This window comes from Cavia porcellus, unplaced genomic scaffold (assembly GCF_034190915.1).
Source record: "Cavia porcellus strain 051 isolate PalLab524CR breed Dunkin Hartley unplaced genomic scaffold, mCavPor4.1 scaffold_15, whole genome shotgun sequence".
In the NCBI taxonomy this organism is placed as follows: Eukaryota; Metazoa; Chordata; class Mammalia; order Rodentia; family Caviidae; genus Cavia; species Cavia porcellus.
The window spans coordinates 59,479,129-59,494,983 of NW_026947498.1; the positions used below are offsets into that span (position 1 = coordinate 59,479,129).

A 15,855-nucleotide genomic window follows, 5' to 3' on the forward strand; every position below is an offset into this window, starting at 1 on the left:
GTGATTCCTTATAGGCATGAGATTTCTCTCTGGGATAATGAAAATGCTCCAGATTGAGATGATGGTACTAGTACAAAGCCCTCTGGCTAAACTATAAAATATAGAATTATACACTTTAAAAAGCTGGAATGGAATGTGGACTATATTATTAAATTTTTTAAAAAATCATACATCTTTAGCTAATGTCTATTGATACAAACTTCTCTACTATTCTTTTTGCAACCCTTATGTTGATAAATGTAAGTAATAATAACTACTCATGCGAACAAAAAGATCAATAAAACAATCTGCACGCGAGCAGCACAGTTTCCCTGATAAGCACATACGTCAGTGTATCATCATTATGTGGTCAAGGCAAAACAGTGATATCCAAAGAGCATCAAAGGCATATAAGGCAGGAGTGCTCAATGTAGTAGGCAACCACTAGGTTTTCTAAAAGGAGTATTGCAAATGTTTTTTGTTTTTATTTTTAAGAAAAAAGCAGAATTAGTGAAGTAGCAAATCAAATATAAAGGTACTGCAAACAGCTGTAAATCCCTCCGCCATGACTGAAGGAGGGTCCGGAAAGTTTATCCTATTGCTGATCTGAAATTAAAAATGGCTGTTGTAACACTTACTTCACATTTTGGGTTAACTATCACAGTATTAATAATTATCATTTAAATGTACATGCTGTCTCCTACACCAAATATATGTTTCTTAAAGACAGCAGACTTACTGTACCGTAAGGAGGAGCTTCTAATATAGCACCTCCAATAGTAACACCTAGCACTGACGATAACAATGAGTGCGAGTAATCAGCTGAACCAAATGCAGCTCTAAGGAGATCACATACATGCACAAAGACGGTTTATACCATTACAAATACAAAAGTCTGGGACCGCATCTGAGTACCTGTATGGTACTATTTTCTTCTCTAAGCAGAAGAATTTCAGCTGTCAGAGCATCAATGAGCTCTCGATGATCACCTAAGATCTGCTGCAGTTGTTGCCTTGTCTCTATTTCTTTACGTAATTGAACTTCACTCTGAAAGAAAAATTGAAAACCATCAGAACATACTGAAGACTAAAAGTTTCTGTTCAAAGCTGTCAAACAAAATAATTACAAAGACACACATATGACAGCAATGAAAATTTTAACATTTATGTCTATATTTGCAACACATAATTGCAAATTAAACTGGTTTTTGTTTGTCTTTTTGACAAATAATTGCAAACTATGTGCATAATTGCACATAGTAATTACACATTCATTTTATAGAATTGGCACATATACTAAAAATATGAAATGCTTCATGAATTTGTGTGTTATTCTTGAGCAGGGGCATGCTAATCTTTTCTGTATCATTCCAATCTTAGTATATATGCTACCAAAGCAAGCACAAATGTTTTAAAAACTTTTTGTTAAGACTTATACTTTTTTTTTGGTACCAGAGATTGAACTCAGGACCACGCGTTTGCAAGGCAGGCGCTTATGCTGCAGGGCTAAATCCCCAGCTCCTATACTCTGTGAAGAAAATGTGCTGCTTTACCCCTTCTTTCAATACAATGAACAAAACAGTATACAAATAACTACATTTTTAACATAAGAAAGTGAAAGGATACACATTTACTTTTTTTTTCCTGTAATACCAGGGATTTTTCCTGTAGTACTCCTCAATCAGTAAGCTACATCCCCAGCCATTTTTCAAAAAATTTTTTTAGTTGAAGACAAAAGATTTATATGACCTGAAGAGAAACCAGAGTGGTTATTTTGAGACAAGATTTTGCTAAGACACTCAGTTGCCCAGGCTGGGTGTGAACTTGCAATCCTCAGCCTTCCAGAGTGCTGGGATTACAGGTACGTACCACCAGGCCTAGCAGTATTTACATATTGTTTGAACATATACGGACCACCTCTAAAAGGATGCACTGGTAACCAGCAATAACAGCTATGAAGAAGCAAACAGTTTGGCTGGAAATTAGGAACGAGAATCAGATTCTTCATTTACACTTTTCTGCATCTTCAAATTTGTATAAAATTTGTATAATATACATCACCAATTCAAAATGTAAGTTTATTAAAATATAATTAAAAATAAATAACATTAATCTCTATTAATTCTATCCATTAAATGGTTTAGCATTGTAAAATAAGTGATCAGGTAAACATGCTTTTACCCCTGTAATACTTTGCAAGCACCGGAAGCATATTTCTGAAGACAGCTGACTTGCAGGTAAAAAGAATGTGAAGACTTTAGTAAGTATGACAGGACAATAAATCTTTCTTTAAAAAGCAGTTTTAAGCCAGGCATGGGGCAGAGACACCTACTATCAGAGACTGAGGCAGAAGAAAGGCAAGTTCCAGCACGGCCTGGGCAGCTTAACAACTTAGGGAGATTCAATTTCAAAATTAAGAAGGGCTGGGGATGTGAGGCCATCCCCCATACCAAAAAAAGGATAAATAAGTAACTGAAAATTTAAAAAATAAAAGGGGGCTTTAGGAAAACATCGCCACAGCAAATGAAACATCTGAATTGGACGGTTAATCTATTTTTAAAAATACATAACCCCCATACACTTACCTCTTTAAGATACCGAACCAGGCGACACAGAGAGCTGACCAGGCACAAAGTGAAGCCTGTGAGGCCCTGACCACCCTGCAGTGCCGTGACCTCACGTCCTGTGCACTGCTCGTATTCTGCCACTTCATGCTCCACCTCGTGTATCATGTGTCTGAGGACATCCAAGCTGGAATTATTGCTGTTTTGCAAGTCTGCAGAGCCTGTGCTCACTGATAGCGTGTTCTTCTGGTTGGACGGAGGACACAAATCTGGCTTTCTTTTCACTAAGAAGAAGAAGTCAACCTACATTAAGATCAAAAAATTACAACTACAAAGTTACTAGAGAGACTTGCTGACTGCTGATCATGGATTATAGAAAGTTTTAATGGAAATTGTTACCATATTACCATTAAAAATCTATACAGATTCAGCTGGGCGCAGGGCCACACTCCTGTAATCTCAGGAGGCTGAGGCAGGCGGACGATTGCCAAGTTCGAGACCAGCCTGGGCAACAAAGTGAGCTCAAGGCCAGTCTGAACTGCAAGACCCTGTCTCAAAAAGACAAAACAAACAAACAAAAACTACAGTTTAAACAAAGCTTAAATTTGCTATAATAAATACACTAGAACTGTGTTTTCAGATGTAAGTGGAATAGGAAGGATTTCTTAGCTATCCTTCAACAAGCTCATACTTAGATCCAACTGGATGATTTAAGGGAAAGAAAAACATTTACTAAGTGGTTAAGATAGCTGTGTTAGGTTACATATTTAATTGTTCATCTTTGCAAATTAAAGAACTGAACCTTTGTTTAGTAGCTGCTTTTGCTTCCTTGAGTTCAGCACTTGTCCCACAATGTAGCTTGAGTCTAGGGACCGGGGAGATTCTGCAGGCTGAAGTCTGCTTTGCATTCTCTTGACGGCATCAGTAGCATTCAGAGCAGCTAAATAAGGGAACATGGCAAAAAGTATCCCAAATGAACATACTTCCTTTAAAAAGTACTTCAAGTGATGAGTCCATTAGTATTTTACTCAATTAGGCTACATAAGGGGGTCAGAAGTTACACTCCTTTAGAAAATATTGTTGTGTTCCACAAAGAACTAAACAAACAGAGCAGACAGATATAATGCAGAAGGAGAAGAAGAAACCTCTTTGTTCCTCCGTGGCAGGAGCAGAAGACGGAGTTCCCGGCGGGGTTGCTGTTTGTGACTGTGCTGCTAGCTTCTGCTGAATATCAGTCCACAGTTTATTAATTAACTCAGAATTCTCTTCCTTTAGTTGGTGGAGAAACCTGTAGATAACAAGATGATAAGCTGTATCAGAATTAATAGCTGCTTCATTGTCCAAAGGTCTACATGTTTGCTTTGGAGGAGCTTTTAGTAATTCATGAATAAAAATATTTTTAATTTTAATGAATAAGACTTGCAGATGGCTAAAATGGCTACCATGTTTCTGTTAGAAGGAATCGTTCCATCTGCCTCCCAGATTCCTGTCCACGTTGCTGTCTATCTTGGAGCACTTGCCCTTCTGCAGTTCCATCTTTCCTCTCTTTGTACAGATGCATATATGGCATTTTTATTTCTGACCCATAAAAGAACCTGTCCAAAGAGCAGTCTATGCTCATACTGAAATAAATTTATTCATGCAGACTGTGCTCCTCTGCATCAGGGAAGAAGCTGAGGACCTGAGAAGAGGAGCAACAGTTTAGGGGCTTAAAATTACAGTTAGGCCTTATGCTAGAGACATCTTTATCACTGATAAAACTGATACTTTAATCTTCAACTGCTGTCTTAGTTACATTGCTCTCATTGCTGGCACAAAATACCTTATGCCCAAATTAAAGAGGAAGGTTTATTTAGCTCAGAGTTTGTGGAGGTTTCAGTTTATAATCAGCTGGCTCCAAAACAGGATGGCAAGGCACAGGGCAACAGTTCAAGAGGGGAGGCAGACTGTATAAGCAACAAGAGCAAAAGATGGGGAGAGCAGGCCTCTCTTCCTCCCTTACATTGTATGCAGGCTACCACCCCCTAGGGTAGGTATAGTACTGACCCCATCTCTGTGCCCTCCCATTGCACAGGATGAGGATGTTTACAAAGTGAGGACACTGGTCCCCTGCTTAGTTACTTAGTTAAACTTCTAAATTTCTCAAGTTGACACAATGAACAACATTCTAGAGCAGTAAGGACCTGTCCTCTACACATTAGGATGTAGAACTGCTGAGTTACTTAGTTGAGCTTCTAAACTTCTCAAGCTGACACAGTGTATCATGCACTACAATTGTGAGGTAGAGGACCAAATAGAAATAACTCAAATGTCCACCACCTGATTACCTGATGGGTAGAATGGTGTAGCCACACAATGAAATATTTAGCCACCAAAAAGAAAGAATCACTGACTGATCCATGCAATAGCATGGATGAACCTTGAATATATTGTGCTAATTGAAAGGTGCTAGACATAAAACAGCATACTGATACACAAAATGTCCAAATGGGAAATACATAAAGATGCAAATTAATTGTTGTCTAGGACTGAAGGGTTTGCCTGCTGCAGAAGGTAGGGTTTCTTTCTGAAGTGATGAAAATATTCCAAAATTGATTGTAATAGTGACTACATGACTGAAAATACAAAACAAAACTAAATTATTATAATTTATATGGGTGAACTGTATACATATGAGTTATACAGCAATAAACCTATTTTAAAAAGGAAGATAGACTTCCGTAACAACATGGTGGATAGATAGCAGCAGCTACGGAGGCTCTCTGAGATACCCTGCTTAGAATCCAGGAATGCTGCGGTACAAGGAGTCCTAAGCAAGGGGAGATACACCCTGCTGACCCAGGAATGAACTAAGCTAAGAGAAGCCAACTGGAAATCCAATCCTGGTGCTATAACAGGAAAAGATAAAATCTCAGCGCAGAAGCTAGAACCCACGCCACTGGAAGCTGTGATCTGAATTTCCTGCTGCCGCTGCTATGTCCAAATTTGCAGGGCAGGGAGAGATACGCCCAACAGTTCTGAGAGCAGGAATCTGCGAATGGAGTTGAGAGCGGGACTAGCAGGGAGCCCCACATCGACTTGCGGTGAGTGAACGGAACAGGGACCCTTTCTTAGAGTAGGAGGCTCCAGCAAAGGACATACTGGGACTGGGCAGACTTGCCGGAACTGGGCACTGCAGTGACTTCAGTCACATATTCCCCTCTCAAGCGGGATTGGTGGGGAGTGCCTGGCCTGCGTGATGCTGCTGAAAAAGACCCAGTAGGCGAACCCAACACAGGTCCCAGCGCCTGGAGGTGCACCCTAGCAGTGAAGCCTTCGGTAGGTTGACCTGGAGGGGCGGGCTCAGCAGAGGCTGCCCAGGTCTGTGTCTCCCTAGTACACTGCAGTGGGCGGGAACACCTAGCTGGCGCAATTCAAACAAACTGTAACGGAAAAAGAGAAAAAAAAATTGGGCCTCCTACATTCACTTGTATGGAAGGAACAAAAAGTATGGGAAGAGGAAGCAACAAGAAAGGGTCCTCAATCCCCAATCCTGAGAACACTGATCCAGGAAAGGGAAACGCAAAGGAAGAAAGAAAACATGCAATATCAGACACGGCACCAATAGACATACAGCGATATCTCCAGAGCCTCATAGATGAGTTTAAAAATGAAGTATTTAATGAAATAAAGCAAGATATAAGTAGAATAGTTAGAGAAATGCTAAGCACCGCCCAAGAAAAAACAGATAGTGGAATGGAAGAACAGGAAAAACAGGGAGAATTGTTTGATGGAGAAAATAGAGAAAACATAGAATATGTGAAGCAGGTTCAAAGAGATTACCAGGAAACTAAAAACTGTATCGAAAGCTAGCATAACAGCTTGAAAGGAACTAAGGATAGATTATCTGAATTGGAGGGCAGACTTGTAATATTGGAGCATGAAAAGAAAAACTTCTTAAAAATAACAAGAAAACAAACAGCAATAATACAAAGGCTAGAAAATGATAAGAGGATCTATAACCTAAGAATTAAGAACATAAAATAAGAAGTAGGGACACAAACAAATGGACTACAAAAGCTATTCACAGAAATAATCCAAGAGAATTTCCCTAATTTAGCAAAAGGTAAAGATACTCAGATGTATGAGACATACAGGACCTACAACCAGCCACCTACAACCCAAACAGAGCTATACCCAGGCATACAATAATCAAAATTCCAGAAATCCAATATAAGAACAGAATACTAAAAGCCGTCAGAGACAAGAAACAGATCACTTACAAGGGAACACCCATCAGAATTACAGCAGACTTCTCGGCACAAACCATCAAATCACGAAGAGCGTGGGGGGAAATAATTCAAGCTTTGAAAGATAACAACCTCCAGCCAAGATTGACATATCCTGCACAACTGTCCCTAAGAGTTGATGGAAAATCATGGTGCTTCCAGGATAAAGAGGAACTAGGGGAATTTGCAACCACCAATTCAATCCTACACAGAATACTGCAGGACATTCTAAAAAAGGAAAATACCAAGACTACAGAAACAGTGGCAGAGAGACCACAATGAATGGAGCAGAAAGCAAAATGAAGAAGACAAACTGACAACAATTGACAGAAAAAGAGCTCAACAGAAATGAGGCAGAGAAGATTGCATGGTAGGAACAGCTATTTTGGAGAAAACAAGACATCCTAATAGCTAGTGCTGATTTAGTATCATCTTGCTTTGAAGTCCCATCAAGCTTTTATTCTTCTGTCTCCATCAGTCTTAACAGGTTGTATCTTATTGGGTTTTATTATATGTGATAATATAAGCAAAAACTTTTATGGACAAGGAGATTATACAGAAACCATTGTTCATTTTCTGATAGTTGGTTCTAAATACTGTCATTCTCTTGAGTGGTTTTACATTGTCTTGATATGTTTGGTGCTACAGTATACGAAGTTATACTGAAAGATTTCAAGGAAAGAGACATTATGGTAACTACTTTTATGTTGGGATATCTTGTGGTGAAACACTATTTTGCTTAAATGGTTATGCTTTGACCTATGCTGTTTTGTTGTTATGCCCTCTTTTATCTCAGTCTCTTTTTTTTTAATTATTTACTTTTTTATTTTTCTTTTTAATTAAAGGAAAAATAAAAAAATAGCAGGATACATTATAGTAACCCACTTTGATTTCCTATTAACTTGATTTGAAACCCTGTATAGCCCTCACCATCTTGCTTTGACTGATTTTCCTCTATTCTGCTTTGCTTGACAATGCCAAGTTCAAAAGTATAGGCAACAACTGTAAAGACTATAAGATTCATTATGACGCCCATTCCGGTTGACTATTATCTTCTTTTAAAGCCCTGTAATGTCTCCAATGTTTTGGTTTTATTCTTTACTGTTTTGTTCAATTTTATTATAACTGATGATATAGGCAATTCTTTTTAAGATAGCAAGAGGCAGTATGGTAACCATTATTGATCACCTTGTATTTTGTTTTTGCATTATCTATTATGTTCATCCTTCTGATTTGACTGACTCTGTTCTGTCACATTTGGTTTTACTCTTCAAAAAAAAGTAATAAGAACTGTGGGAGTAATAAAACCCAAAATGTGTAATTGTCATTGTACAAAATTGTCATTGTACAGGAAAAGAAAGTGCTCTAAAGAATATAACTGCATATATATTTTAGTGTATAAAATAGATAACCATATTACTGAGTTTTGTTGGATCATTGAACAAAACTGTTTCCAGTCTCACTGTTTGAAAGTCTACTTTATATGCTTTAATTTTGTAACTTGAACAACTATTTCTAAGATGACAATATGTAATCTATTAACTAGTGATTTCCTATTATTTTTTCTGAAATTCTGTATAACTTGTACCCTATTTCTGTTTTTTTTTTCTTTTTCTTCATAATAAAAAAAAGGAAGATAGAAGTCTCATTTATTGGCTACATATATATAAGCTGCAACCATAAAGAAGCTGCTTTTAAGCAACCTACGGATAGCAAATTAGAACATTATTTGCTACAAAGCATATTTAGCACAAGGTCCATGGTACAGTCCCTTCAGAGGAGGGACTGTTTCCAAACAACAAAAACCCTTTGTGAGGCAGCATAAACATTAAATTCAACCTTCTGTATAAGCCCCAAGAGTCTTAAAATAATGTTTCTGAACAAGTTAGGTAACTAAATTCTAATCAATTTAGACACATTTATTGCCTTGAATGTTTATAATTTCAAGACTCACACTACAAGAAATAATAAAAACAAAAATAATACAAGTATCTTTATGGCAGACTAAAAAATGGTCCACCAAATGCTATCCACAACCTAAACCATAGAACCATGACTAAGGACCATGAGATGGAGAGATGATCCTAGATGATAGGATGGTCCTAAACACAAATCATGTACATCTGTAATAAGACAGAGGCAGAAGGGGACCTGACACACACAGTTAGAAGGGGATGTGAAGACAGAGCAGAGATGAGAGTGACACAGGCACAAACCAAGAAATGCCCGCAGCCACTGAAGGCAGAAGAGGCAAGGACAGACTCCCACAGAGCCTTGCAAGGGATTACGGCCCTACCAGCAATTTGTCAGCTGAAACTGACTTCAGATTCCTAATCTTCAAACTGAAGAGAATAAATTTCTATTATTTTAAGTCACAAGTTAGTATTCATTTGTTAGAACTTCCACAGAAACTGGATACAGATTTTGGACCCATATTTGATACACTGGTGTAGTAAACAGCTAAAAATGTAGTAGATTTGTAATTGAATAGTGAGTAAAGGTTGGAAAAAAGCTTAATGGATGATATAAAAAGCTTAGATTGACTTAGATGGGGAAACTTGTAATCACTGCTCCTTAGACTGTACTAACCTATAGAAACATCAGTGCCTCAAAAGAAGATTTTTAAGACTGGGTTAGAAGCATATTTATAATGTATATAGCATCACTGTGACAAATCTCTTCAGTGATCACAGAAGCATATAACCATACAATTTTCAAACCAAATGCACCTTAAAGATCATATCTCTTCCTATAATATTTTAGAACTGAGGAAGTAAAGACCACAGATAACTAGTTAGTAAATTATCAAAAGCTTGGTTTCTTTATTCCAAGCCTAATGCATCTTCTAAAACCTCATACCAAATATTTAGCAGGCAACATTTTGCAACATAAGGTATCCTAAAGTTGGAGCTGCCTGTTTATACAATTAGGATAAAATTAACCAAAGCCAATGAGTAAAAAAACAGTAATTTCACTCAAAAATGAAATAAAAGCAATTTTGTATAACACCAGTTATATTTACTTCCTGAACAAAAAAATTTGCTTAATAGATTATGTGTATTTCCAGATATGCCTGTGAAAATGATAACTAGCTAAATGTGAATCCTTCTGGCACTCCAAACACTACCCAGTGTCAACAAAAAGGGCAAAAAAAGAGCACAAAGTTCACGGCTTCTACATCATGGGAAAGCAGAGGTTACTATTAATTTCAAATTACTTTTACTTAGAAAAAGTCCCATCAAATTCCAGCAAAAATATTTCCTAAGCTACCACTGAAGGTGAATTCAGAATTTTAAATAAAGCCTGCTAAGGATGCCTGTCAAGACCAGGTGGACATATCTATATCCAGACAAGCCTGATTACAGAACATTCCCTTCTTTGTATAAGATGGCCTTAAAATGTAACTTGCAGTGTTTCTTTGTATAATCCCTGTTTTTACTGCCTTTGCATAACTGATGACCTTGCAATGTAACTTAAAATGTAACAGGACATTTTTTCCTCTGTATAGCTCATGCTTTGTATAACTGATGACCTTATAATATAACCTGAACCTCCCTTAGCAACCTAAGATAACCAACTTTCCAATCATAATGTGCCAAATCTACATTTGCACCTTCCCACTTGCCCTGGCTTTAAAAGCCATGGGTTCTGAGGCTCTTTGGGAGAAATCCTAGTCAGAAGTCCACCGGTATAATAATCTGCCTCCCAAACAGTGCTGTTTCTTCCCGAGTCTGGTCCATTTTCCATAACACTGCCAGGAGCCTTTTAGAAAGTGGGGTATTTTGAAATGATTGCACAAAGAAGAGAAAAACTAAGCACCTAACAGAGACAAGAGCTACCCTCAGAAAGAGAAACTATAAGTGTGCAAATACTTAAAAAAAAAAATGGAAAATGGTCTGGGAGATCTCCATACATGAAAGTGTGCAGAACCTAAAGTGGTAATCTTAGGATCACTTTCTGGGGGAAGAAATGTCCTTTGGAGACTTCAGTGGTAATGGATGGGGGGAGCAAGAGTTTTTCAAAGCAAAACAGAACTACAATATCAAAAACAAAAATCAGCTTTTATCTACCATTTTTGAAAGCAACCATTAAAGAAACTGTCTCCACTATAACTAACAGAAGACTGTGCTCTTGAGCTAGGAATTTTGTAAGCCACCCCAAACTCCCAAGCCTATCCACAAAATAGACTGCAACAGTAAACATCCACATAAAAGCAATGTAACAAAGTAAAACATAGGAACTGAACAGTTCAACAAATGAAAATCTCTCCTTCACTCCACCAAGAATACAAAAAACAGCAGGAAAAACTGTAATACAATACTCAAATGTAATTAAATATACTAAAACAAGTGTTTGAAGATTATGAATATATGTATAAAACCATTTAAAAATTAAGAAAGACTAGTCTTAGAAATAGACAAAAGACGGAAGGATTCACCAGGAAGCCATCCCTCCCTGGTCATGAGGAAGACAGCCAGACCCCAGCCCCTTCCAGCATGCAGGCTGGCCAACAAGAAGAGGCAATCCTGCACTGATCCAGAGAAACACAGGCTGACGTGACAGCTACTGAGCTGAAATGCAAGTGGATGCTTGTGGTGTCTGGTGTTTCACTGACCTTGTGCGTCTAGAGCCAGTGGTCTGGTCATCTGTTCACAGGATAGCGGTACACAGTGTGGCATCTAGTGGGAAATCTCCCGAGGGTGGTAGCCACTGTTAATTCCCTATTGTTTTGTTTTGAAGTACTGTATCATTTTCGTTGTTTCGATGGGTTGGGTTTTGTTTGTTTTTGTTTTGTTTGGTTATATCCGATGGCATGAGAAGCTATTTCAAAGACAGCAAGATATATTATGGTAACCATTTTGAATTTACTACTGTCTTATTTTGAAGTCCTTTACTGCATTCATTGTTCTGCCGTTATTGGTTCTATTCTGTTCTGTTCTGTTTGATTTTTACTATGTCTGAAGGTATCTGCAGCCATTTTGAAGACAACAAGAGGCATTATGGTAACTATTATTGATTTCATATTGTTTTGAGATCCTGTGTCACTTGCATTGGTTTGTGTTCATTGGTTTTATTGTTTGTTTTCTTTGGATTCATCCTCTTTAAAAAAAATTAAATGCAAGGGATATACTCACGTCTTCCTGGCAATCATGAGGTTATGAGTTTGATCCCCAGCACAGAAAAATTAATTAATTAATTAATTAATTAATTAATTTTAAAAACGCAAAAGACATAAAGTATTTAGTGTAAGGTCTCCAATATATAAAATATAAAATAAAACAACAGTGAGACACCATTTCTCACCTATGAAATTATTAGCAAAATTTTTTAAAAGCTGACAATATATTCTGTTGGTCAGATATATATTGCTAGTGAGAATACAAAATATTACAACTTCATAAAGCAAAATTTGGCAACTTTCAAGCACAGGTACACAACACTGAACTCCCAAATCTTGTGTCTAATAATTTTCCCTTAATATGAACTTCTTATAATATAACACACTTATGTACAGGGTTATTTATTGCAGTATTTTTGTTTTTATAAAACAATGGAAATAACCTAAATGGCTACATAAATAAGATAGTGGTTATTAACTACAGTACATGCACAAATTTAGATCAGCTGTCTCATTTTGTATAAAAATAGGAAACTGCATAGTGAGACCCTGTATCTAAAAGATAGAAAAAAATAAAAATAAAGATAGGAAGAAAATAAAAGATGATTCCTATAAACATAGCAATAGCTGTGGTACGATGTCCAGGATGTATTAAGTGATAAAGGCTATCTTTATCATAGCATAGTGATACTATGCTACCTTTTATGTAAGAAAGAAGAAAAAAGAAAGATACACATCTATCTGCTTATATTTTAAAAAGGAAGCATGGGAAGAATAAACAAAGGCTAATGATTCTACTACATACAGTATAGGGATAAAGAACAAATGATTAGAAGACATAGCAGTCTGGTGATACTGCCCTGAAAATAGCTTTCTGTGAGCAGGATGGAGGGACAAACCTAAAATAGAATATAAATAGGAAAAAATGAACATAATAAACTTTTGATAAATCCTGAACTTTGCTACATGGTTTTATTTCTGTAGTAGTATGGAAATGGCAATCCAAAACCTATTTTCTATAGATGGCAAGACAGAATATGAATAAATGTACTGTGCAATGCTTGGAAATACGCTGCTCAATTCTAAAGAAGAGGGATACAAATGTGAATTGGAGAAGGCTAAGCAAACCCCAGTAGTGTTAAACTCTTCCATGTAAACTCAGTTTATAGTCAATAGGCAGAAAGCAGATTTTAATATGGGTATGTGCTCTACATATGGCTGTATGTATGACTATATGTACATACATATGTGTGTGTGTCCCCTGAGAGGTATAAAAACAAGGATCCTCAGCAGGAAGTACATTTACTTCTTAGGTCTTTGTTTCCAATCACCTTTCAACAAAATGAACCAATGTAGTATGGTTGATTCTTTGTGTAAACTTGAGGTCTATAAGTTTAAGTAACTCAACAGCTCTACATCCTAGGGTATAGAAGGCAGGTCCTTACCCTTCAGGATGTTGTTCACTGTGTCAGTGTGAGAAGTCTAGAAGTTTACGTGTATCAGCAGGAGGCCAGGGTCCCCACTCTGTAAACATCCTCATCTGTGCAAGAGGAGGGCAGAGAGGTGGTGAGTGCTGCACCTACCCCATGGCGGTGGCCTGCATACAGTATAAGGGAGGAAAAGAGGCTTGCTCTCCTCCCTCCTCCCGACTTTTGCTCTTGTTCTTTTGTGGTCTTCCGCCACCCTCATCTGTTGCCCATGTGCCATGCCACTCTGTTTTGGAGCTAGCTGATTACAGGTGGAAACCTCTACAAATTGTGATCTAAATAAACCTTTCCTTCTTCAACTTTGGGTGTCAGGTATTTTGTCCCAGCAAGAGAGAGCAGTAACTAAGACAGAATTTGGTATCAGCGGAGTGGAGTCCATGCTGTGACTATACCTGACCATACCTGACCATGTAATTCAACAGTCTTTGGGAACGGCTTGTGGAAAGAGGTTGGAAAGGTTCAGAGCAGAGCTGGAACGCCTTAGGCCATTCTGCATGGGAGATTCAGGTCAGAGCTCAGAAAACTACAAGGCTGACAGAAATCCTGCTGATAAAGACCAGGCTCGGGAGGTTTCTGCTGGGAAGAACTGCATTAGGGCTGGACTCTAGACGACATGAGTTGGCAGAAAGTTTGTCTACATTTTGCTTGTGTCCAGAGACTTTGCCTGAAACTAACAATAAGAGTAATAGACTAATTAATCTGATAGAAGAAATTGCAAGGCAGTCAAATGTTAAGGTGGTGGCTTGGCTATTGATGGGGGCTTTTGGCCAGATTTATGTAGTGAATCAAGAAAACAGAGCCCAGCAAGGATGATTTAAAATGTTGTGAGTTCAGCGGAAAAGGAAGCTCCAGTAAAGCTGTGAACTGCAAAGACAGAGATGAGGAGATCTCAATTGATGAGAAAAAACAGAATATAAAAGATAGCTTAAAAGCATTACAAAAAGCAGCAAGTCTCCACCTTTTGCAGGCTCCAAACTGCAAAGGTGAAAGACTTTGCTTTGAGGAAAAAGCCACAGAGCATTATATACCACAATGGTGGCAGCTACACCATGTTCCAGTGTGGCAACAGCATAGCAAATTTGTTCCTCAGGATTGGATTCAGGGTACTCAGCAATCCAGGCATTCAACCTCTACAGCCAAGAGAGAGGAAAGTCTGGCTACTGCTCTAGCTGGCAGCAGACCTTGGCATCATCCACGAGGTGCTGGTTTTAAATGTATACAGAATGCAAGCACTGTGGGGTTAACAAGGCTTCCACTTCAATTTCAGAAGCCTGGGAGGCCATGTAGTAGGCCTGAGAGGGCAGTGTTATGAGGGTGTTATGAGAGGAAGTTATGAGGATGAAGCCAACGGTGCAGTAGAAGTTTGGCAGTACCAACCTGGTACCACCACAGGAGTACCAGACTACACAGGAGTTTGGAAAAGCCAGGAATATGGATCATCTAAGGAAAGCTGCACAGAGGGAACAAAGTGGCTTAAGAGAGAAGCCATGTGAGCTATAACCACCAGAAGTGCTAGAGGGATGGGAGTCATGCAAGTCTTTTGGAGCTCACAATCTACCACAGATTGCCTTAGATGCTGCACAAGGAATTATAGGATTTCATGTTTGCCCTACTAGGTTCCTTTGTACCCCCCTGTTTGTAACTTTTGGAATGGAAATGTTTATCTTGTACCATTGAATGTTGGAAATGTTTAATTTTTCATTGTACGGGGGCTTGCAGCTAAGAGTTTGCCTTATTTGGAACTTGGACTTTTCGGCAATGCTGAAATGGTTAGTTAGGACTTTGGCAACTCTTGAAGATGGACTAAATGCCTTTTGCATAAAGGGATGTACATGACCTTTTGAGGGACCAGGCGTGAAATGTTATGGCTCTAATGTAATATAAGTTTGCGAACTTAGTGCTGGTTCTTGAGTATTGTTAAATCTGTGTTATAATGTTCAAGTTGTGAAATGTTAAGAATAAAACATGTCTTTGTATGTGAAGGTCAATTTAAAGAAATGAGTCTGGTTGCCAGGTTGTCAAGGGGTGGATAATGGTTGATACACCATGTCAACTTGAGAAGTTTAGAAGCTTAACTAAGTAACTTAGCAGTTCTTCATCCTAAGGTATAGAGAACAGTCCCTTACTGCTCTGGGATGTTATTCACTGTGTCAAGGTGAGAAGTTTAGAAGTGACTCAGAAAGGGACAGAGTCTTCACTTTGTAAACATCCTCATCAGGACAAAGAGATTGTATGAGTGCTACAACCACTCTAGGGCAGGTAGTCTGCATAAAATAGAAGGGAGGAGAAGAGGCTTGCTCTCCCCCACTTTTGCTCTCGTTGCTTTTGCGGTCTTCTGCCGCCATAAACTGTTGCCCTTGTGCTGTGCCACTCTGCTTTGGAGCCAGCTGATTATAGACTGAAACCTCCACAAAATGTGAGGTAAATAAACCTTTCCTT

The 15,855-nt window shown here is 38.2% G+C and overlaps 1 protein-coding gene and 1 non-coding gene across 4 annotated transcripts in view; both read right to left on the reverse strand.

The window, feature by feature from the left end:
• Positions 1-15,855, reverse strand: part of Spice1 (spindle and centriole associated protein 1) — a 54,014-nt gene that overhangs the window by 14,372 nt on the left and 23,787 nt on the right. For all 3 annotated transcript variants that reach the window (XR_010039431.1, XM_063224983.1, XM_063224982.1), the window contains exons 8-11: positions 3,688-3,830; positions 3,345-3,482; positions 2,564-2,826; positions 895-1,026 (exon numbers count right to left, since the gene is read on the reverse strand). Coding sequence is in view for 2 of the 3 variants with exons in the window: in XM_063224983.1 (XP_063081053.1) it covers positions 895-1,026; positions 2,564-2,826; positions 3,345-3,482; positions 3,688-3,830 (676 nt within the window). In the remaining variant the exon portion in view is untranslated. The remainder of the gene's footprint in view (positions 1-894; positions 1,027-2,563; positions 2,827-3,344; positions 3,483-3,687; positions 3,831-15,855) is intronic.
• Positions 1,277-1,382, reverse strand: LOC111756652 (U6 spliceosomal RNA). Its single transcript, XR_002791078.2, has one exon. It is a non-coding gene; the product is annotated as a U6 spliceosomal RNA (small nuclear RNA).